Source organism: Adiantum capillus-veneris, chromosome 5, assembly GCF_014529385.1.
Source record: "Adiantum capillus-veneris isolate H3 chromosome 5, ASM1452938v2, whole genome shotgun sequence".
Taxonomy (NCBI): Eukaryota; Viridiplantae; Streptophyta; class Polypodiopsida; order Polypodiales; family Pteridaceae; genus Adiantum; species Adiantum capillus-veneris.
In genome coordinates, this window is record NC_140935.1 from 133,532,057 (window position 1) to 133,555,098 (window position 23,042).

General features: G+C 47.2%; 1 protein-coding gene across 2 annotated transcripts in view; it reads left to right on the forward strand.

The window, feature by feature from the left end:
* The window catches only part of LOC147458135 (uncharacterized), a 56,307-nt gene that overhangs the window by 26,613 nt on the left and 6,652 nt on the right, over nucleotides 1-23,042 (forward strand). For both annotated transcript variants that reach the window (XR_015188200.1, XM_086512875.1), the window contains exon 9: nucleotides 22,342-22,447. Coding sequence is in view for 1 of the 2 variants with exons in the window: in XM_086512875.1 (XP_086369001.1) it covers nucleotides 22,342-22,447 (106 nt within the window). In the remaining variant the exon portion in view is untranslated. The remainder of the gene's footprint in view (nucleotides 1-22,341; nucleotides 22,448-23,042) is intronic.

A 23,042-nucleotide genomic window follows, 5' to 3' on the forward strand; every position in this document is an offset into this window, starting at 1 on the left:
GTCGGCGTGTGCGCTTCGTCTCACGTGGAATGCTAGGCGTTGTCGCGTAGCTCTCCTCGAGCCTACAACAATGGTGCAATCGGATCTCCAATGTGTTGAGCGAGCCGGGCGTAGCGAGAGGATGAAGCTCACGCTCACTCTCTTTCTCTCTCACACACAGTAGACGGCAGCGCTAAGTTTTGATTATGAAAAAGTCTTTTTACAAAATGACCTAGGTACCTTATATACTAAGGCTACCTTAGGTTTAACCAAAAATGGGGTTGAAAGGGTCAAATGGCTTTGTATTTACAATCTGGAAGTGCCATTGCACCCCGGCTTCTGAAACTAAAATAACTACTCATTACAAATGACGTTTATAGCCATAATCCGCAGCATTTCATAACTCGCAAAAGATAAGACTTTGGTACGAAACTTGAGTTATGTCGTGTTGTTGACCCAGTGGTCAACAGACTTGCAGGCAAAGCCACAAGCATTTAAGGCGGATTCAGAGGCACTTAGAGAAGAGGTCACAGCTCTCAAGCGAGAACTTGTGGATAGAGTAAGCAATGGACTGGAAGAAGGGGAATTTCAGCCCTCGGTGATAGAGGAGATCAAGGTCATCGAGGAGCAGGTACGGATGATCACAGAGGAGAAACAGAAGGTGGTAAAGACGTCTTCGTGGATGGATGTGATCACGAAGACACAGAAGAAGGCGGATGAGGCCGAGAAATGGATAGAAGTCGCTTAAGAAAGGGAAAGGGAAAGAAACCACATCCGTCCCCACTCCTACAATCATCAACATGACTCTAGAAGAAGAGCAGCGAAGGAAAACTAGAGCATTGCATATAAGAGTAACCGGTCTAAAAGACCGAGATGATGTGGAAGGGGAAGTTGAAGAACTTCTCCGCATGATGGGTAGTGAGGCTACTTATACAAAGGTATGGAGGGTAGGGAAGAAGACCACAAGGCAATGGGGAGACTTCAAAGGGGAGAGCTTTAATCATCCGTTTCCCATCCATGGAGGCAAGGGACTTCTTGAAGAAGCGCCCTACACTAAAGAAAACGGGCATATTCCTTGGAGATGACCTCACTCTCACACAGCTGGCGCATATGAGAGAGGTAATGCCAGAGATTCAAGCGGCAAGGGGGAAGGGAAAGACGGCCTTCTACAGAGATGGCCGAGTGGTGATTATAGAGCGGCGCTCCACATGACGGTACGAGACCTATGGGACCACACTCAAAGTTGCCACCTGGAATTGTAATGGATCTATGTGCCTTGATGTGGGTGCCTTTGAGGATAGTTTTACGGGAAGAGACATCGTCTTCTACTCTGAGACACATCAGGCACCGGGGCAATCTATGCCTCATATTAGTGGATATAGATGGGAGACAGCCTGTAGAAAGGGGAGACGATCAGAGCACAGAGGGCGGGGCTCAGGAGGAGTGGTAGTGTTATTCAGGGAGGAGTTGCAGCCATTGATACATATAGCCCGCAGGGATGAGCAAGCTAGGTACATGTGGGTGAGATTGAAAGCAGAGACAGGCATATATCTTTACATTGCTATTTGCTACTTTCCCCAGAGTACGTCAGTTTATGCACCACCCAAAGGATAGTCCCCCTTCTCTATTCTGGATGATGACATATGGGAGTTCTCTAGAGATGGTGACATCATCATTCTAGGGGATTTCAATGCTAGGACTACCCATCATTAGACAGTATTTTATGACACTTCAGAGGAGATGCTGAGAGAGTTGGATGTTGCAGAGACGGGCCTATCGAGACTATCACAGGATGGAGAACACACTGAGTATGGACGACACTTGATAGACATGGGGACTGCACATGGATTGGCCATCTTGAATGGCCTAGGGAGATTTCCCGCTGCCGGGGGTTTTACGTGCTTTCCACACAGACATGGAGCCAGCACAGTGGATTATGTCATGGCACAACCGAGCCTCATCTCTAGTATCCAGGACCTTACGGTTGGACCGAGACCTGTTGGTGTGGCAGTGGATCATGCTCTTGTGTCGCTGACCATTTCTTTTCAGTTTAGTGTAGCACATAGGCGACGGGCAGCAGCCCCTACTCGCTACACCTTTACACGGGAGATGGACTCTGTATACATAGATGGGATCTACAGACGCTTGTGCACAGAGGATCCAGGGCGACCTCTGGAGGAGCTTACTACTATACTGACACAGACACTACATGATGCAACAGCAGAGGCATCCCCACATACCCAGCCTGAGCAGAGATGCCGTTCGGGAAGCATGCCCCGGAACAGCTGGTATGATGAGGAATGCCGGGACACTAGAGCTAGACTTTAGAAGGAGGTGCTTTTGGGGGACATCACTCATAGGCAGTCACAGATTGACTTCCGACGCCTAGTGCGACGGAAGAAGAGGTCTTTTTTGGCTCACCTAGAGCATGATCTATACCAGCTATTCTTGAGTCAGGACTCACGTGAGGCATGGAGGCTCTTTCATGAACCCCTCCCCCCCCTGCCATCACTTCTACAGAGGCTTGGGGCCAGTATGCATCATCTTTGTACACAGTTCCTGAGAAGGCCCCCCTTCCCGACCCCCCCGATCCATGCCCACATGTGCTTTTTTCACCGCTGAGATGGTGAGGAAGGCCATTGACAGGATGAGGACTGGGAGAGCATATGATCATGATGGCGTAGTGGCTGAGCATTCCACGCATGCCGGAGATTTACTAGCAGAGCTTCTAGCAATTATGTTTAACCGTGCCATGTGTGAAGGCTTGCCTGATACTTGGAGCCTATCTACTATTGTACCTATCTTCAAGTCGGGAGACCCTATGGAGCCTGGGAACTATTGCACTATCATGATTGAACACACATTGGCACGGTTGTACGCATCTATTCTTGAGTAGCAGCTGAGTAGATGGGCAGAGAGGGAGGGGATACACGCAGCTGGGCAGGCAGGTTTCAGGAGGGGTTTTTCTACTCTTGACCATATCTTGACACTCAGAGCCATCATTGAGGAGGGCAGAGCGCATGGGAGACGGATCTACTGTAGCTTTGTGGATATCCGCAAAGCATTTGACACAGTGCCCAGAGCTAGATTGATGCGCATATTACAGCAGATGGGAGTACCCAAAGAGCTCATTTGGGGGGTCATGGCATTATACAGGTCAGTAGTGTGGCATGTACGCACCCCAGAGGGTCTATCCACACCGGTTTACTCCACTATTGGGGTGAAGCAGGGCTGCCCGCTCTCTCCTACTCTATTTGGTATGTATGTAGATGAGGTTTTTGACTACATTGAGAGAGATGGTGATAGAGGTGCACAACTGGCAGGGACATGGATTCCACTATTGTTACATGCTAATGATATTGTGTTGATCTCCGACTCTCCGAAGGGGATGCAACGTCACTTGGATGCCTTGCACAGGTTTGCCCAAGAAAGTGGTTTGTCCGTAAACCTTGGTAAAACCAAGGTCATGGTATTTAATACCATCCCACAATGGATTAGGAGGTCAGCACCCGCCTTCACATACAGCCAGGAGAAGGTGGAGTATACAGATGCTTACACTTACCTTGGAGTGGTTTTTAGTGGGCCAGCATTTTCATTAAGGAGGGCAGCAGAGACTAGATTGACCAGAGCCCATGCAACATTGGGTAGATTGGAAAGGATGTGTTCACAGGTTCAGTTTCAGGAGCCTCGGACGAAGCTCTGGCTCTTTGACACCGTGGTGGCTTCTGCATTGCTTTATGGAGCTGAGATTTGGGAACCTTCACTGGATCATCATGGGAGGGCAAGCCGCAGTGATGGATGGGGGGATATGGAGAAGCCTCTGGTCTCTATGATCTCGCTGCTCATTAGAGCCAAGGCTTCAGTACCACGTGCTATTGTACGAGCAGAGCTAGCTGCCCCCCCACTGGTGGTTGAGGCGCTCACCAGATCTGTCTCCTTCATACACCGCATATGGGAACTTCCCAGAGACAGATATGCACGCCTTGCACTTGAGTCCTCTCGACAGTTAGCCATGTAGGGAGATACAACATGCTGGTACGGGGAGATGACATCATGGTTTCAGGCGCATGGGTTCAACATAGACAGATTGCCCCCCTTCCAATACTCATTGGATGCGCCCTCTCTGACTCTTACACAGTCCGAGATAACCAGGTTCATTCGCTAGGATTTGACTGAGCTAGACACCAAGAGGACATGGATACAGCCAGAACAGGAGCTAGGTACGAAGATGTCTTTCTACAGAGAGCATCTCCTCCAGCTTACGGAGGATGCTTTTGTGACGAGGCCCAGATACATGGACACCCACTTGTCTCATGGAATACGATGTGCTATTGGCCAGATACGCACATCTTCACACCAGCTGCGGATCGAGACCAGGAGATACAACGCAATACCAGCAGAGGCCAGGACATGCCCCCTGTGTGACATCGAGCCTGAGACAGAGTTGCACTACACATGCCACTGCCCCGTCTACTACGAGATACGAGGCCGCTTCCATTGCTTGTTCAGAGAGGGCTTTGGACCATTCTCTAGAGTCATGCGGTACGAGGATCAGAGATGCCTGGGTTTGTTTTTGCTCGAGCTGCGCAGACACAGAGAGAGCCTGATGAGAGGAGAGGCTAGCGAGTCTCAGAGACAGATCACAGACTTCTTTAGAGCTGCCACTGGACACCCGGAGAAGTTACTACCACAGCAGAGCCCGTCGCTTTACACGAGAGGCATATTGATCGACGAAGCGATTGAGCTAGGGAGATCTAGACGCCCACGACTGCGGAGGACTACACAGCATCGACGGAGGCTGCATCAGAGGATTCGGGTCACTTTGGCTCGACATGCATGACGCGCGGTCAAACTACTGACCATGGAGGAGATTGATGAGATCCGCCAGCGACCGATGCTGGATCTCCTTTGATCTAGCTATCCCAGCTAGTTGTTTAGCTGCTTAGTCCACACCTAGGAGTTTAGGATTCCATAGTATTTTATTTTGTCATTTTGTCATTTTGTCATCTTGTTACTCTGACTTTGTATCAGATCCACCGCATTGTAATTTCTTGGTCCCATAGGTCACTTTGGCCTTTTGAAGACGTTAATATAACATTTCATTTCATTTCATTTCTCTCTCTCTCTCTCTCTCTCTCTCTCTCTCTCTCTCTCTCTCTCTCTCTCTCTCTCTCTCTCTCTCTATCTGATGGTCTCATAGGTCATTTTGGCCTTTTGAAGACGTTAATATATCATTTCATTTCATTTCTCTCTCTCTCTCTCTCTCTCTCTCTCTCTCTCTCTCTCTCTCTCTCTCTTCCTACAACGTTAAAATTCTCTAGTTCTTGTTCTTGTTCTTCTCTCCCCCCCCCCTCCCCTTTTCCCATGGGCACTGCCCCCTCGAGCCATCACTTCCACGGAGGTCTGGGGTCACTATGCATCATCCTTATACACAGTTTCGGGGCAGCCACCTCCTCCGGATCCTCCAGAGCCATGCCCACACACGTGCTTTCTTTACCGCCGAATGGTAAAGAAGGCCATTGACATGATGAGTACCAGGAGAGCATATGATCATGATGGCCTAGTAGCAGAGTATTTTATACATGCCAGAGATCTGCTTGCAGAGCTTCTAGCAGTGATGTTCTACCGAGCTATGTGTGAGGGCCTACCTGATACTTGGAGTTTGCCTACTATTGTACCTATCTTCAAGTCAGGGCACCCTATGGAGCCTAGGAACTACGGCACTATCATAATTGTACACACATTGGCACAGCTGTATGCATCTATCCTTGAGCAGCAGTTGAGTGAAGTGCACTTGCTGCAGGACAGGCAGGTTTCAAGAGGGGTTTCTCTACTCTTGATCACATTCTGACACTCAAAGCCATTGTCGAGGAGGGAGATAACATGGGAGATGGCTCTATTGTAGCTTTGTGGATTTCCGCAAAGCTTGCGACACAGAGCCCAGAGCTAGAGTGATGCGCAGATTGTAGGAGATGGGGGCACCCACAGAGTTGATCTGGGGGATCATGGCTTTGATTCGGTTTACTCCACTAGGGTGAAGCAAGATTGCCCACTATCCTTTACATTATTTGGTATGTATGTGGATGAGGTTTGTGCTTACATTGAAACGGATGGTGATAGAGGAGCACAGTTGGCAGGGACATGGATCCCACTATTGTTATATGCTAATGATGTTGTGTTGATTCTAGCTCTCCAGAGGGGATGCAACCGCAATTAGATGCTTTACATACATTTGCCCATGATAGTGAATTGTCTATTAACCTTGGCAAAACCAAGGTTATGGTGTTTAACACCACACCTCACTGGGTCAAGAGGTCAGCACCCACATTTATATATGGTCGGGAGATAGTGGAGTATACAGATGCATACACCTATCTTGGGGTAGCCTTCAGTAGACTGGTGTTTTCATCGAGGAGAGCAGTAGAGACTAGAATGACCAGAGCTTATGCAACCTTGGGAGGAGTGGAGAGGATGTGTTTGTAGGTTCAGTTTCAGGAACCTCGAACAAAGGGCAGATCTGGTAGCAATGATGGATGGAGAGGCCTTTAGTCTCTATGATTTCTTGGATGATTCGGGCTAAGGCTTTAGTGCGACATGAGATTATTCTAGCCAAGATAGCTGCCCCTCCCCTCGTCGTCGAGGCACTTACTAGATCAGTCTCCTTTATGCACAGTTTATGGATCTCCGTAGAGACAGATATGCTCAGCTAGCCCTTGAGTCCTCCCGACAACTAGCACTGCAAGGTGATACATCATGCTGGTATGGGTAGATGACATCATGGTTTCAGTTACATGGTTTCAGCATGGACGATTGCCTCCATTCCAGTACTCCCTAGACACACCTCCCTATCTCTCACACGAACAAAGATCACTCATACGTAAGGATTCGATTCAGCTAGATATCAGGAGGACATGGATACATCCGACAGAGGAGCTGGGCACGAAGATAGCTTTCTATAGAGAGCAACGGCTTTGTGACTAGGCCCCGATACATGGATACACACTTATCTCATGGGATACCGTGTGTTATGGGCCACATATGCACATCCTTGCATCAGCTTGGAGTGCCAGGATATGTCGCTTATGCCATATAGAGCCAGAGACAAAGCTGCACTACATATGTCATTGCCCGGTGTACTATGAGATATGCGGCCGCTTTCATTGCCTGTTCAGAGAGGGTTCTAGAAACTTTCTAGAGTCATGAGATACCAAGACCAGAGATGTCTAGGAATGTTTTTACTCGAGCTGCATAGAGATAGAGAGAGCTTGCTGAGGACACCAGGGGAGAGCTAGTCTCAAAGGCGGATCACAGATTTCTTCACACCAGCCATTGGGCAGCCAGTGGAACATTTATCACAACAGAGTTCAGATCTCACCCACACCAGAGGTACGTTGATCGATCGAGTGATTGAGCTAGTGAGATCCCAAGTGCCCACGATCTCGGGGGGCTTCATAGCATCGACGGAGGTTGCAGCAGAGGATCCGGATCACTCTAGCTTGACATGTGAGACGCCTAGTCAAAGTCTTGACCATGGAGGATTGTAGCGTGGATAGTGTGTCGTGCTCTCTACAGTGGGTGCTCCTCGGTGCAATGTGCGTGACAATCTCACTCAAAACAGATTGAAAACAAAGGAACAATAGATAACAACTGAGCTCACAGAGACACAACAACAGACCAGAACATGTGACTAGACTATCTCAAAGAACCGATACAGACTCTGGCGTGGCAGCACACTTAGCTCCAGCCCAAGATCCTCAGGTCTCTCAGGAGGTGCCTGTAACAGTGGTGCTCCATGATTGTTCATTCCAGCACTCGCATCAACTGTTTTACCTATCATATTTGCATTTTGTACGTATGGCTGCGAAAAACCAGCCATACCAAATTGTGTTCCAGGCACCCTGAAAACTTGGTTGGACACCCATGTTCGCGTACATAGGGTTACCCATACCTGTTTGCTTTGTCTCAAACACATTCCCTGGCATATAACCTGTGGAAGGTCCAGCCATAGCTTGAAACACTGAACCACCTCCAAAATAGCCAGGATAAGTATTAGGTAATGGAAGGATCTGACGCATAGCCTGTTCACTGCTCCCTTGACCATTCACAAACGGTTCCTGTCCAGCTAAAGCAATTTGCTTTGGATCATTCGACACCGCTAGTTGCTCAACCACATGGGCTTTCCCTTGAGCATCATGAGTCCTCTGCGCATTGGAAATCTCCTTTTCCTGTAACGGCTCAGTCATGCCCTGTGTAGGAGGCTGAAAACCCTGTGTCGGAGCCTGTAAGAACTCATGCATCCTTGGGTTGTTAGCCAACTGCGGAAACATGTCCATGCAGCAACGCAGTTGAGAGCTCTAAACAACCTGTCCTCTTCTTGAAGAGTTGAAGGAACTTTCTCTGTGCCATGTGAGGAAGATCCCTCTTCAGGTACTTGGTCTCTCTTCTCTGCCATAACGACAAGCTCTGTGTTGCTTTCACCCACAACAATCCACGCTGCACTTTTTGAAAAAAAAGTGACTATCCTGTTGATGGAACCATATAACCGGCCTGTACAACGTAGAGGGCGGTACTATTTCAATTATCTGTTAACTTTACACAGAGCACTGAGAAGGAAAGAGAACACAGATTCCAACGACTAGAATGTCACTGCGCACACGAGACCGACACCCTGTAGGCCCCAAAGACTCGCACAGGTTGACTTCTTTGACCGGGTTAGGAGGTGTAACTGGGGAGGGTGCTTCGGAAGATGAAAAGTGAGCTGCCTCTTGGAGCTTCAAGACATCATGGGTTGGTGTTTGATCGATTGGAAACTCTGCATACTCCTCTTGTAACCATCCTAGTGTAAGCTCCCCGAAGGGGAAGTCTTCAGACACAGACATAGCAGAGTGCTTTTGAGTGAGCGGTTCGTCAGCCCCGGGAGATGTTAGAAGAAGAGGTGGAACATTGGCGAGCTCATGTAGAGGAGATTTCTTCCCCCTTCAGTGATGTGTTATAGGTTCACCAAGGCCGACAACTTCCATCAGGGGAACACTTGAATCATAGGCATCAAGGCCTAACATACTTACTTCTTTGATTGGCACACTTTCTGCTGTAGGACTTGGGACACTGGTGTCCGCCTGAGGAGCTGGGAGAGAGAGTGTGATAGGCACAAGTGAGGCTTGAATAGAGACCACATAGCACGGCATCGATGTGGTAGCTTCCAACCATTGCAGCATGTCTTCGTTAGACCCGTCAGGTTGGATGGGCTGCTCAGGGTCGGGGTTGGACTGTACTGACAATGAACCACTGGATCCATACCTCCTTCGAGTCGAATTGGTGGCATGGGGGAGCCAGGAGTATGTATCCACATGGTGTCGTTTCCCCGATCATGAAGTGCCTTAGTATGCTGCAACCAAGGTCTACCAATAAGCAAAGAAAATCCTCCCTCCACCTGGGGAAGACTGACCACCACAAAATCTAAGCTACATGTGAAGTCTTGTACCTTGAGAGGCACCTTATCTAATATGCCCACTGGATAGACTGTCCTCTTGTCCGCCAATGTAATGGTGAATGGAGCAGGGCGGGTAGGCTTCTGGCATCAGATTGATTCCCGATCCACCATCCACTATGACGCCTAAGAAATGATGCCCAAGAATAGACACAGTGAGACGAGGACTTTTGTAGTCGGTGAGGGGAGCAGCTGGATAAGAAATCATGTAGGACTCCAAGGGCTGCACAGGTAGGTGCCCGCCACTAGGCCCTGCACCAGGATACAGAGACTGGATGATGGAAAGGGTGTCACTTCGAAAATTTGCATCAAGTCGAAGCATGTTGTACAATGACGCTTGCTGAAAGGTGTTTTTCAAGATAGACTCTGTTGTAGGCTTCTCTCTTTTGATCAGATCTTGTGCTGGTATCTTAAGCTTCCGCAAGTCCTCTATTGCTTCCATGAAAGCACCATCAATGTCTGATAGAAGAGAGGTAGGTTGACTCTTGGCACTACTTGTTGGTTTGTCAGCTACTAAGGGAGTTTGACTCATTTGTGTGATTGGAGACGGAAAAATTGGACCCCCAGGGAGGCTGAGACTAAGAGCAACTCTTGCGCCCCGTGTGAGCACACCAGCCGGCCCTTCCACCTGCTTCAACCCATCTCGAGAGGCAACTACAAGAGTGGAAGGCGGGGCCTGTGGAATGGTGCTTACTGTGATGAGGTTAACCTTTGGGAATGTAAACTCCTGCTGGTTCTGGCTTGTGCTTGCAGATGTGGATGCACGTTGTTTTGGGCAGTCCTTACTATAGTGATCCTTAGCTTTAGGGCAGTGTCCGCAAGGAGGGGACCCTTCTGGCAACGGACATTTGCTCTAATAATGTCCATACTCCCCGCACCTGTAGCACAAAATTAGCCTATTGGAGGGCCGGGGTGGTCTTGGCGCTTGTTGCATGGGGCCGGCCGCTGACGTGTAGAAACTTTGGGGAATTGAAGGAGTACTAGCATGATAAAAGTTGGGGGATGCAAAGTTGTTGTACATACCTTGCATAGGAAGTGTTGTCAGCAGAGGTGGCATCGGGTTTTGACGGCCATAGGGTGAAACCATGTTGGATGCAGGTGCTATGTCTTGTTGAAGAGGACCTAGACTTTGTTGTATTTGCCGCAATCCCTTGATATAGTAGCAATCCTTGTCTTCATGCCCAGACTTTTTGCAGAAGTGGCAATAAGCCCGAAGGGGACAGTCCTGTGGAGGATGTCCTGGAGAGCGACACGAGCTGCACCATACCATAGCTTTAGTCTCCTGTTGAGACCAAAGCTCTTCTAGCTCTCTCTTGATTTGATCCAAAGCCTCAAGATGTGGTGGTTTCTCCTGTCTAAGAGAGATTGATTTCTCCTCTTGAAGAGCGCGTTGTAGTTTTAGGGCTTCAAGTTCCCTATGTAAAGAAGTCAATGGATCAACAGGTGAAACCGGCCTGTATGATCCAAAAAGGGCGGTAGACTTTACTTCAAACCTTGATTTAGCTTTCACCCATTATTAGTCGTCTATTTTACCTGTACTTTCAAGACACAACAAAGGGGAGAGGGATACAGGCTGCTAGATTGCGCTTGTATGAGTAGACCGACACCAGATTGGCCCCTAACTTAGGCGCCCCTTTCGGTATTTCTTTATTGTTCAAAAGAGGGAATAAACACTGTGGATCCCTACAAGCTGCCCCGCACACACTTGGCTGAATTTCAACTGTTCCGGCTCGATTTCGGCAGCATAACTATACTAGGACCCTTCACATTCAGTATTCCCACGCATTGACTGACTTTCCCGATGCATACGGGCACTTTGCAAAACCTGGCGGGAATCTGCAGCACGCTGAATTCTCTGTTTTCAGCCCCGAAAATGCGCGAGATCGCCTGTACAGCGGTCCCCTTGCGTCCCCGAACCTCTTGGGGGTATTAGGGTCCGTTTAGGGCCAAAACCCTAAACCTGCAAAAATACACAGCAGGCTGTAATTTACTGTTTTGGGCTCCGTTTCGCGTGCCGGTCGCATCCGTAGCAAGTCCTCGAGCTCCCGCACCTGTAGGGCTACTTGCCCTTTGAATCGGACGAGATTTCGAGCGTGAAACCTCTCCGAATCACCTGTACCTGCGGGGGGATTAGCCGCTAGCTAATCCAGTACCTGTGCAAGAGGCTCTTGCCTCGGCAATCGCGCATGAACCCACACAACTGTACATTGGTCAAATGAAGAGCCCACTAGAGGGGCATAACATACTGCCAAAGGGGAGAGAGAGGGCAGTGCGTAGCGTGCAGGGCATCACTCCTGGCACCGCACTGTGCATAAGAGGGAAAGCAAGCACTCCATAGCTCTTAACCTGTGACAAATTCTGCAAAAACAGCCCCTTTCCCCTTCAAATTCAGTGCCCCCTTCTCTTGCATGAGGAAAGTGCACAGAATTGTGCCACTTGGCACATTTACAAGCATTTTCCCGTTTCGGGGTTGCCGCCTAAAAATCTCCCAACCGGTTGCCCAGTTGACTTCACGGCAGAGTAAGAAAATGTTCCCCTTGTCATTCCGGAGGTAATGACGCCAACACATTTTCAGGTCCCAAAATAGCAGTTCCCTAAATTTTAGGAGATGCTGCCATTGTATCTTTCTAGGTCATCCGACCCTCTTTGTACATTGCGGCCACATCCAGAACTGAAATGTAGCCTCTGTTGCAAAGGATTCCACTTTGGCTAGTCAATGACCCAACTTGGCTAACCATAGTCCTTGTCCAACCTTAGTGCTCTCTTGCCCTCAGGCCTGGACTCCCTCTGGACAGTTCCACACTAGCTATGCAATGCAGGGCAGTTAGATTTCCCGAGGGGTGTTTCCAAAAAGTGAAAGTAAATAGATAATAAGAAAGAAATCAACAAAAAGGATAGATAGTAGTCACACGCTGGTGACATACCCCCCTCTTGAAATCTCAAACGTCCTCGTTTGCATCTATGTCGTACATGCTCACGGTCAACACTGATGTATTCAATACCTGTCAACACATGTACGACACATACATGCTCATTGTCAACCCTGGTGTATTCAACACCTCGTCGACTCATGTATTGCCTGCGTGTGAACCCTGTCCCAATGACATAGTGGTAGCTTCGCACTGTGCCATTGCTTTGAGTCACTAACTTTCCAATGACAAAATGGTAGCTGCACATTTTGCCACTGTCTTATAGTACACGTTGGATCCCGTAACACTTTCGAGCATACCCAAACCGACAGTTTAAGAATGCAGTTACACATGTACTCTTTAATAGAAGCAACTACTGTATCCTTGACAAACTGACAAGAAATACTCACTTCTATAACACTAACCAAACTTTTGGACAGAAGGCTTCAAGGTAAAGTGATAACACAGTTGGTGATTCTGCAAGTTCACCTTCTTCTATCCACTTAGCATCCATTGGTGGATAGTTTCTGAACTTTACTAAGTAACGCCTAGCAACCTTGCCTTTCACTTTCCTTTCTTTGTGTGCCAAAATCTGTTCAGGGACCAAGATCTCGTCAAGTTCCTCGACTTCCGGCTGATCTTCAGCTGGCATATCTTCTGGCACCTCACCCACATAGGGTCTGAGAAGACTCACATGAAACGCATTGTGAATCTTCCAACTGTCAGGCAATTTCAGCCTATATGCAACATCACTGATTATGTCGCATACTTGAAAAGGCCCATAGTAACGCATGCTGAGCTTTGGAAACAGTCTTTCCTTGCCCTTCATCTTCTTTAACCTTGCCTTTTCAAAGCGTTAAAGCACCCAATCACCAAGTGAATATACCACTTCACGACGGTGACGATCAGCTGCTTTCTTTTGCTTTGCCTGAGTCCTTTCTAAGGCCACTTTGACCTTCTTGTACATTTCATCCATGTCCTGAACATACTTATCTGCTTTAAATATCTTGTCCTTTGTATGCAGTATGGGAGGAACTTTCTTGCCACCTTCAACTATCTCAAAGGGTGCCTTGCCAGTTGATGAATGCACTGTATTATTGTATGCATACTCCACCAATGGCAAATACTGCTCCCACTTTCCTTTATGCTATGACACATAGCACTTCAGCAGATCTAGGACAATAGAACTTGCCTCTTCTGACTGCCCATCTGTTTGAGGATGAAATGACGAAGAGAATTTGAGCGTGGTGCCCATATTCTCAAACAAGCCTCTCCAGAACAAACTTGTCATGCGTGGATCACGGTCGCTAACAATCGACTGTGGCATGCCATGATACTTAAAAATATTGCTCATAAACAAGCGTGCCATCTGATCTGGCTTTATCTTCTTCCTAACAGGAATAAAATGAGCCTGTTTGCTGAATCTGCAAATAATGGTCCAAATACCATCGTTTCCTGTCTGCGTTCTCGGAAGATCAAAGATAAAATCCATAGCAATACTTTCCCATGGTTTATCTGGAATAGGTAGTGGTTGCAATAACCCTGGTGCCTTTTGCCTATCAAACTTGACCTTCTGACAAATTAGGCACTCTCGCACAAAGGCATCTACATCTCTTCTCAATGTAGGCCAGTAGAATAATGTCTCAACCGCTTTAACTGTAGCATCGATACCACGATGCCCTGCATACGGTGGGGCATGACTCTCTTCCATAACTTTGCGTCGCAATGGCTTTGTGACACACAATTTGCCATGCATCATCATGAACCCATCTTTAAGAAGATAGTGTTCATGGCGTTGTCCATCCATTAGTTGCTCGAAGACCCTTGCAAAATCTTCATCATTTGCATACTGTTCTCTCATATCATCAAGTTCATGATGATAAGGAATCGACATAGCTGAAATTTGTGGCTTCCTTGACAAGGCATCAGCCACAACGTTCTTCTTGCCTTCCACATGCACAATCTGAAAATGGAACATGGACAAGATATTTGCCCATCGCATATGCTTCTCAAATAACTTTGTCTGTGTCAAGAAGTATCGCAAGGTCTGATGGTCCGTTTGGACAACGAAATCTGCACCTAGCAGGTAGTGTTTCCAACTTAAGAGCGCATGAATCACAGCCAGTAACTCTTTCTCATAGACCTGCATGGTCATCTCTGGCCCTTGCAAAATTCTACACTCATAGGCTACTACCCTGCCATCTTGCATTAGCACTGCACCAATGCTACTACCGCAGGCATCACACTGGACCACAAATGACTTCCTAAGATCTGGCAACACAATGATTGGATCCGAAGTCATCTTTTCCTTTAAGAGATTAAAAGCTGAAATCTCTTTCTGTGTCCATCTAAAGGCGACTGCCTTCTTTTGAAGAGCATGTAAAGGTGAAGCAATCTCAACGAAATTTCGGATAAACCTTCTGTAATAGGAGCATAGTCCCAAGAAGCTTCGGACATCATGCACCGTCTTCAAATTTGGCCATGACTTGATCGCTTCAACTTTTGCAGGATCCATTCTGACACCATCCTTTGAGACAAAATGTCCCAGAAAGTGAATCTCTTCCAGAAAAAACTCACTTTTCTTTGCATTGATGAGCAACCTATGACTGCGTAGCTCTTTGAACACAATGGCCAAGTGATGCCTATGCTCCTCTTCATTCTTTGAGTAGACTATCATGTCATCAAAGAATGTACCAACAAACTGTTGGTGTGGACGGAAAATTCTGTCCATCATCCTATTGAACGTAGCAAGAGCATTTGTGAGACCAAAGGGCATCACTAAAAATTCGTAAAGGCCAAACGTCGTTCTAAAAGCAGTCTTGTGCACATCCTCTGATCTAATGCGGATCTGATGGTACCCACTCTTTAGATCTATCCTGTTAAACATAGCTGCTCCTTCTAATTTGTCTAGAATATCATCAATTCTAGGTATAGGGAACCTATTCTTGATGGTATTCTTGTTCAGTGCACGGTAGTCGATGCACATACGCCATGAGCCATCCTTTTTCTACACCAACAACACTCGAAAACAGAATGGAGATGAACTGGGCTGAATCAGCCCCTTTTCTAACAACTCCTGTACTTGGCCCATTATCTCTTTCTGCTGAGCCGCACTAACCCTGTACAGAGGCTTATTTGGTGGGCTACTGCCTGGCACCAAATCTATCGCATGGTCCTCGGGTCTCTCTGGCAGTAATTGAGACGGTAATGAATCGGAAAAGCAGTCACTATACTGTTGTAAAAACATTGACCTTTCTTTATCTAGCACAGATAAATTTGATTCATCACAATCTGACAGTTCACATGCAAAAACCAAGTACGCAGAAAGATGCTTTTTCATTACAGAAGTAATAGCAGAAGCTGATACAGTGGGAATAGACTCCCCTTTAAGCTTTACATCCAGAATGTGAGTCTTTCCCCTGCTCTGTACAGTGATCTTTTTGTTGTAGGCATCCAGGATTCCCTGTACACGAAACAACCAAGGAATACCTAACAACACATCACATCCGTCCAGTGGCATGATGTAAAATTCTTCAGCATCTACATAGGACTGGATATGTAGGCGCAATTTTCCAATGATGGGTGTCACAGCCTCTGTATGGCCAGGACATGCCAAACCTGCCTCTGTTGTATACCCCATCTCTTCAGGTCTGATTCCCAACTTTGAAGCCAATTCTGGGGAAATGAAGTTGGCTTTGGCACCTGGATCAAAGAAGATAAGCACTGTTTGATCCCTGACCTTTCCCCATGCTCTGCAAAGCTCACTTGCATCTGAATTTGGCTTGTCGCCCACCATATCTGGCACTAGACCAGCCATGGGCTTCTTTCCTTTCTTGTCTTCCTTGTCATCAGAATCAGCTGGCCTTTTCTTTGTAGGACAATTGTAAGCAATGTGGCCAGGCTGCTCACATATAAAGCATTTGTTCTCTGTCCTCAGGACCTTCTTTTGCTCTTCTGACTTGCGAGGAAAACGTCTTTTCCATTTCTTTGCTGGTCCTTTTTTTGATTCAACCGTAGCTTTATCTTTCCCTGCGTTGGCCGACTCCTGAGTCCCTTTAGGAGCCTCATTGGGAACGTGCTTCTTGGCTGAATTTTTCTTGCCTGATCCTGCCTTGACGCCAGTGTTAAATTCACAATCTTCTCCCTTGAGCAAACCATTGCCAGTGTTTGCTACCTCGATGAGCTGCGTCAAAGTAGTGACTTTTGTCTTCGTACAGTACTTTCTCAATCCTTTAGGTAGGCCACAACAGTATTTTTCAATTTGTTCTGTCAATGGCACAAACCTATAGGAAGTTACTGGAAGTAGAGCTTTCCAAAACTTCCGATTGTAATCATCCAGATTCTTGTAAGTAGCAGCATTAAGCTGGTGCCATTCTGTCATGACATCTGTTCCAAAGTAATCAGATAACCATGTTGCTGCAAAAATCTGCTTGAAGTAAATCCATGTGGACGGAGCTTGCCCTTGAAGCAATAAAGTTGTCCACCATTGTCCCGCATTCCCTGTCAAGAAAGTGGCTGCCTTGCGGACCTTTGAAGCCTCTGTAAAGTTTCCCCCTGCATAGGCCTTGTCAAACTGCTGGATGAATGAGAGAGCCTTCTTCCTGTCATCAAACCCTGTAAAGGTCGTGAAAGACACCTTTGCCACCTTCTTTGTACGGAGTTGGCCTCTCCAACGGCGTTAAATTGTCATATGGAAGTGACTGAAACATGGGAACACTGTTAGGGTTCATCTGTGTTCCTTGGCTGCTATTAACTTGTCCTGGAAATGCCATATTTGGCTGCTGATTTGTAATTCCAGCCATACCAAAATTTGTGTGTGGCATCCCAAATTGGCCCTGAGTGCTCTGAAACCTTGGTAGCATGCCTGTGACACCATACATGGGGTTAGGCATCATTGTTTGAGCACCCCCGAACACTGTTCCTGGCGTGTAAAACTGATTTCCAGGTGCATGACCAGCCATGCTCTGGAATACCGATCCACCTCCAAAATAGCCAGGGTGTACTGAAGGTGGTGGGAAGACCTGTTGCATAGCCTGTAGGTTGCTTCCCTGCCCATTAGAACCAGCTATAGGCTGCTGAAAGGTGGCGGGCTGAACTGGTACAGCTTGAAAGATTGGCATCTCAGCCACCTGTTCTTGCACCTTAGGCATAGGTTGTGGAGACTGCATGTTCTCCGTCAAGTGTAATGGTGTTTCCATTGACTGTGCGGTATGAATCACTTGTGCTCGAGCCTTAACAAGCTTTTGAATATGATCTAGTGACCCAACTTGCTGAGACGCAACAGGAGGTTGCAGAAAGGCTAAAAACCTTGGGTTCTGCATTACTTGTGTGAACATAGCCACAGCAGTAGCCAACTGGGTCCTGAATATATCGTCATCCGTCTGTGGTGGTCTTGAGGACTCACCCACTTCATGTGTCTGTTGACCCTGTGAAGAGGAAACCTCTTCAGTCACATCATCTGGTCTGTCAGCCATAATTACAATTCCATGTGTCTGGTCTATGATCCCCTGTGTCTTCAAGCCCAAAACTAACCAAGGATCACTTCTATGGGAAAAAGTGATTTAATCCCGTCGATGGAACCATGTAACCGGCCTGTTCAATCCAAAAAGGGCGGTAGACTTTACTTCAAACCTTGATTTAGCTTTCACCCATTATTAGTCGCCTATTTTACATGTACTTTCAAGACACAACAAAGGGGAGAGGGATACAGGTTGCTAGATTCCACCTGTATGAGTAGACCGACACCAGATTGGCCCCTAACTTAGGCGCCCCTTTCGGTATTTCTTTATTGTTCAAAAGAGGGAATAAACGCTGTGGATCCCTACAAGCTGCCCCGCACACACTTGGCTGAATTTCAACTGTTCCGGCCCGATTTTGGTAGCATAACTGTACTAGGACCCTTCACAGTCAGTATTCCCACGCATTGACTGACTTTCCCGACGCATACGGGCACTATGCAAAACCTGGCGAGAATCTGCAGCACGCTGAATTCTCTGTTTTCAGCCCCGAAAATGCGCCAGATCGCCTGTACAGCGGTCCCCTTGCGTCCCCGAATCTCCTGGGGGTATTAGGGTCCGTTTAGGGCCAAAACCCTAAACCTGCAAAAATACACAGCAGGCTGTAATTTACTGTTTTGGGCTCCGTTTCGCGTGCCGGTCGCATCCGTAGCAAGTCCTCGAGCTCCCGCACCTGTAGGGCTACTTGCCCTTTGAATCGGACGAGATTTCGAGCGTGAAACCTCTCCGAATCACCTATACCTGCGGGGGGATTAGCCGCTAGCTAATCCAGTACCTGTGCAAGAGGCTCTTGCCTCGGCAATCGCGCATGAACCCACACAACTGTACATTGGTCAAATGAAGAGCCCACTAGAGGGGCATAACATACTGCCGAAGGGGAGAGAGAGGGCAGTGCGTAGCGTACAGGGCATCACTCTTGGCACCGCACTGTGCATAAGAGGGAAAGCAAGCACTCCATAGCTCTTAACCTGTGACAAATTCTGCAAATTCAGCGCCCCCTTCTCTTGCATGAGGAAAGTGCACAGAATTGTGCCACTTGGCACATTTACAAGCATTTTCCCGTTTCGGGGTTGCCGCCTAAAAATCTCCCAACCAGTTGCCCAGTTGACTTCACGGCAGAGTAGAAAATGTTCCCCTTGTCATTCCGGAGGTAATGACGCCAACACATTTTCAGGTCCCAAAATAGCAGTTCCCTAAATTTTAGGAGATGCTACCATTGTATCTTTCTAGGTCATCTGACCCTCTTTGTACACTGCGGCCACATCCAGAACTGAAATGTAGCCTCTGTAGCAAAGGATTCCACTTTGGCTAGTCAATGACCCCACTTGGTTAACCATAGTCCTTGTCCAACCTTAGTGCTCTCTTGCCCTCAGGCCTGGACTCCCTCTGGACAGTTCCACACTAGCTATGTAATGCAGGGCAGTTAGATTTCCCGAGGGGTGTTTCCAAAAAGTGAAAGTAAATAGATAATAAGAAAGAAATCAACAAGGATAGATAGTAGTCACACGCTGGTGACAACAGGACTTTCCGAAAACACAGAGGTGGTCTCTATGTGAGGGGCATTGGTGAACAGCTTCCTAGCCCCCTCTATCCTAGTAGCAGCTGCAACGAACTTCTCCAAAGTGGCATCGGGTCGGAGACTCTCTCGGAGTTTTTGCTGAGAAGTCTTGGGAAGAGCTTTCTTTACCCACTTCTTAACCATAAATTCACTGGGTTGCTGGGGAAGCTTGGCAACCAGAGACTTGGTTTTAGTCATAAGTTCTGCAAGAGTCTCCTCTGGCTGGAGCATCATGTTGGCCAACTCATCCAAAACCTTTTCTGGTAGTCACCTGGCCTGAATGCTGCACAGAATTGTTGTCTTAAAGCTGCCCAAGTTGCAAAATGGATCTCTGCAAACTGACTGTACCATTTGTCTGCTAAGCCATCCAAGGTAGATGGAAAGAGTACCAAATAAGCATCTTCTCTATTAAGACCACGACCCCTACAGAGAGATACAAACCTCCTTGCATGGTCGTCTGCATCTTCTAAGGAGAGTCCCTTGAAGGTAGGAAACTTGATGTTTACCTTGGCCAAAACATTGGCCAACGCCTCCATGGCCTCTTGCTCAGGAGCCCGTTGCTCAATAGCCTGCTGTAACAAAATAGGAGAGAGCTTTACTCGGAAGGTGACCTGGAAGATGTGGAACCGGATGGAGGAATGGGTGATGTCGTATGTGGAGGTATGGGTGGTGAGGTTGATGGACTTCTACTAGGTACCGAGGGTCGTCTTCTGTTGTTGTACTTCAGAGGACTCAGTAGTGCGCTTTGACGCTCTAATAACCGCCTTGTATGTGTCTTGCAGCGACCACAAATCCAACCAACCTTTGGGTAAGAAGACCTTTAACTGGCTGAAGACAGGTCTAGACTCTACTAGACCAGGCAAATGACTAGACCCAGGCTGGACCAGGGACGAGGAAAGACTAGACCAGGACGAGCAAGGACTAGATCAGGGACGAGGGCAGGTTAGACCAGGGGGAGAGAGCACCAGACCAGCAGACTACACAGTGCAAGGCAAAGTAGGCGAAGCTAGGTAAAACCAACTAGCTTCACGATTTGTACCTCAACAGAGAGTGAGACTTCAGTTGAGGTCCCACCGTGATCGCCAAAATGAGAGCACCTGTAGCGTCGATAGTGTGTCGTGCTCTCTACAGTGGGTGCTCCTCGGTGCAATGTGCGTGACAATCTCACTCAAAACAGACTGAAAACAAAGGAACAATAGATAACAACTGAGCTCACAGAGACACAACAGCAGACCAGAACATGTGACTCGACTATCTCAAAGAACCGATATAGACTCTGGCGTGGCAGCACACTCAGCTCCAGCCCAGGACTCACAGGTACAATGGGGGTTTTGAGGCTCAGATGTGCTGGGATGGTGAAAACGTGCTGTGTGTACCGCTACCTAGACGACGACACTGGACCATATATGAAGAAGATGATAAACATGACCCAACAACTACTCCTCATATGTACAACCATAAAGAGCCACCAACGGCTCATAAATGTCAACCATCTAAGTCTACCCCAAACTGAGTGGTAGGTGACCAGGCCACGATGTCCAATAGACCACCGTTCGTATCCCTGCCACGTGTCATTGTCCAACCCCGAGAGTCCGTCCAGTGTGAATCAGACGAGACCAACTGTACTAACTGTGTGTCTTGTGAAAGTGACACTGTAGCCCTGCTACAAGGATATTGATGATATTTTCCAGCGATTGATGAGGGATCTCTCTGATTTTGATCCACTTACCTTTGTTGATTTGTATCACTCATTGTATGAGCTCACCCATTGTATCAGCTCTCATCCCCCCTACACAGCGCCAATTAGTTTAGCTGCTTAGCTCCCAGTAAAACACTTTTTTGTACTCAGACATTGTATCATATTCAACAATTGTAACTTTTTGGTCTCATAGGTCACTTTGGCCTTTTGAAGACGTTAATATCATTTCATTTCATCTCTCTCTCTCTCTCTCTCTCTCTCTCTCTCTCTCTCTCTCTCTCTCTCTCACACACACACACACACACACACACACACACACACACACACACACACACACACACACACACGTGTGCGCGCCCGCGCGCAAAAGAAGGGAGTACCACGTTATCGAAATTACAGGCCCGAAGGCATTACATGAGCCCATAGGCACACAAAATATAACTGATCTGGTTTTTGTGTAACAGACTTGGACACTCCAAGTCGAGAATCTACCGCAACACCACAAGAATTCACTTCAAAACAGTTCACAGTTCACAATTGATTCGACACGGGCCCGGCGGAGTTCCGTGCCTAGAGATGTTGGCCCCAAAGACTGGCACCCCTTTCGGTATTTCTTTTTGTATTAATTTGCAACTCAAAGTACAAGGGAGTGGTCGGGACTCACTCTCAGACTCTGTGTCCAGATGCTCTGAGAAGTGAGAGCCCAAAAACTCTTATAAAGAGGTTACAAGGGATGCTAAAAGCAGAGCCCCAAAAGCTGTCCATAAAAAGCTTTTAAAAATAAAGCATAGCAATTTCCTCTCACAAGGCTTAGTGAAGTAAAGCAAAAGCTCTCTCAATCCTTCTCTTGCAAATTGCGTAGCCAAAAAGCATTCCAAAAATCTGCCCTGCTTTTCCATACGCTGCTGCCACGTCAGCATCCCGCAAAATGTGCCGCAAATTCCGGGGCCGTTTGTACGGGCCTGCCATGTCAGCAAAACAGCGGAAACTCCGGGAGCTGTCTGCTGCCAGCCGGGGGTGGGTGTGATGTGTGTGTACTGGGGAGGTCACGTCACTGAGTTGTGACATTTTGTGCTTGTTTGAAGGTTGGTTTGGACTGATAATCTGTGCATAAGGTCTGGTTTTTTTTTGTTTATTGTATCTCTTGTCAATGAAGGATATGAATTTTTTTTCTCCTTGTTTTCTCAATGCAGACATCTATGATGATCTCATTTCACGGAGAGTACATTCTAGTGACGCTGAGAAGTTTGCAGAGATCTGCCCCTGTCCTTGCAACGGACTAATGTGGGGCATATTGTGGTAGGTTGACTAGCAATTTTTTGAATGCATTTCGAAAATGGGAACTGGTTTGTCTCTTTATTTCTTTGTATTTTTTTCTATTTTGCTTGTTTACTTCCAGCTAAATCCAAGTAAGGAATGCGTTATTTATGCAAGAAAGAGTGATTAAATATTCTTTCTGTTATGAGGGGCTGTATGTTAATAATATGAATATATACTTGGAAGTGATTTATTGCAGAGTGTACTAGCCCAAAAAAAAGTTTGATAAGGATTTTTTTGATGGTGTTGTTATGGTCTCGCCGAGGCCATTCAGCATTCATGTAATTATGGAGAATTTGATCTTTAACAAGATTTTCTTGGAAGAGCAAGAAAGCTTCTGAAGGAATTCTTTATGTAAGTTATTTACTGCCCCACTACCAATTGATTTTGAGGTTCTCTGGCTAGGAAAAACTTGTCTTTGTTTAGGGATTCTTAGGACGCATATTTGTCTTGGTTCATTTGTACAGGCAGGATCTCTTAACACTTGACCTCAGAGCCTAAATATTGAGCTTCCCAGCTGGGTTTTGTTCGTACACATTGTGGATATCACGATCCAGATCCAGATCGAGCATGCAAG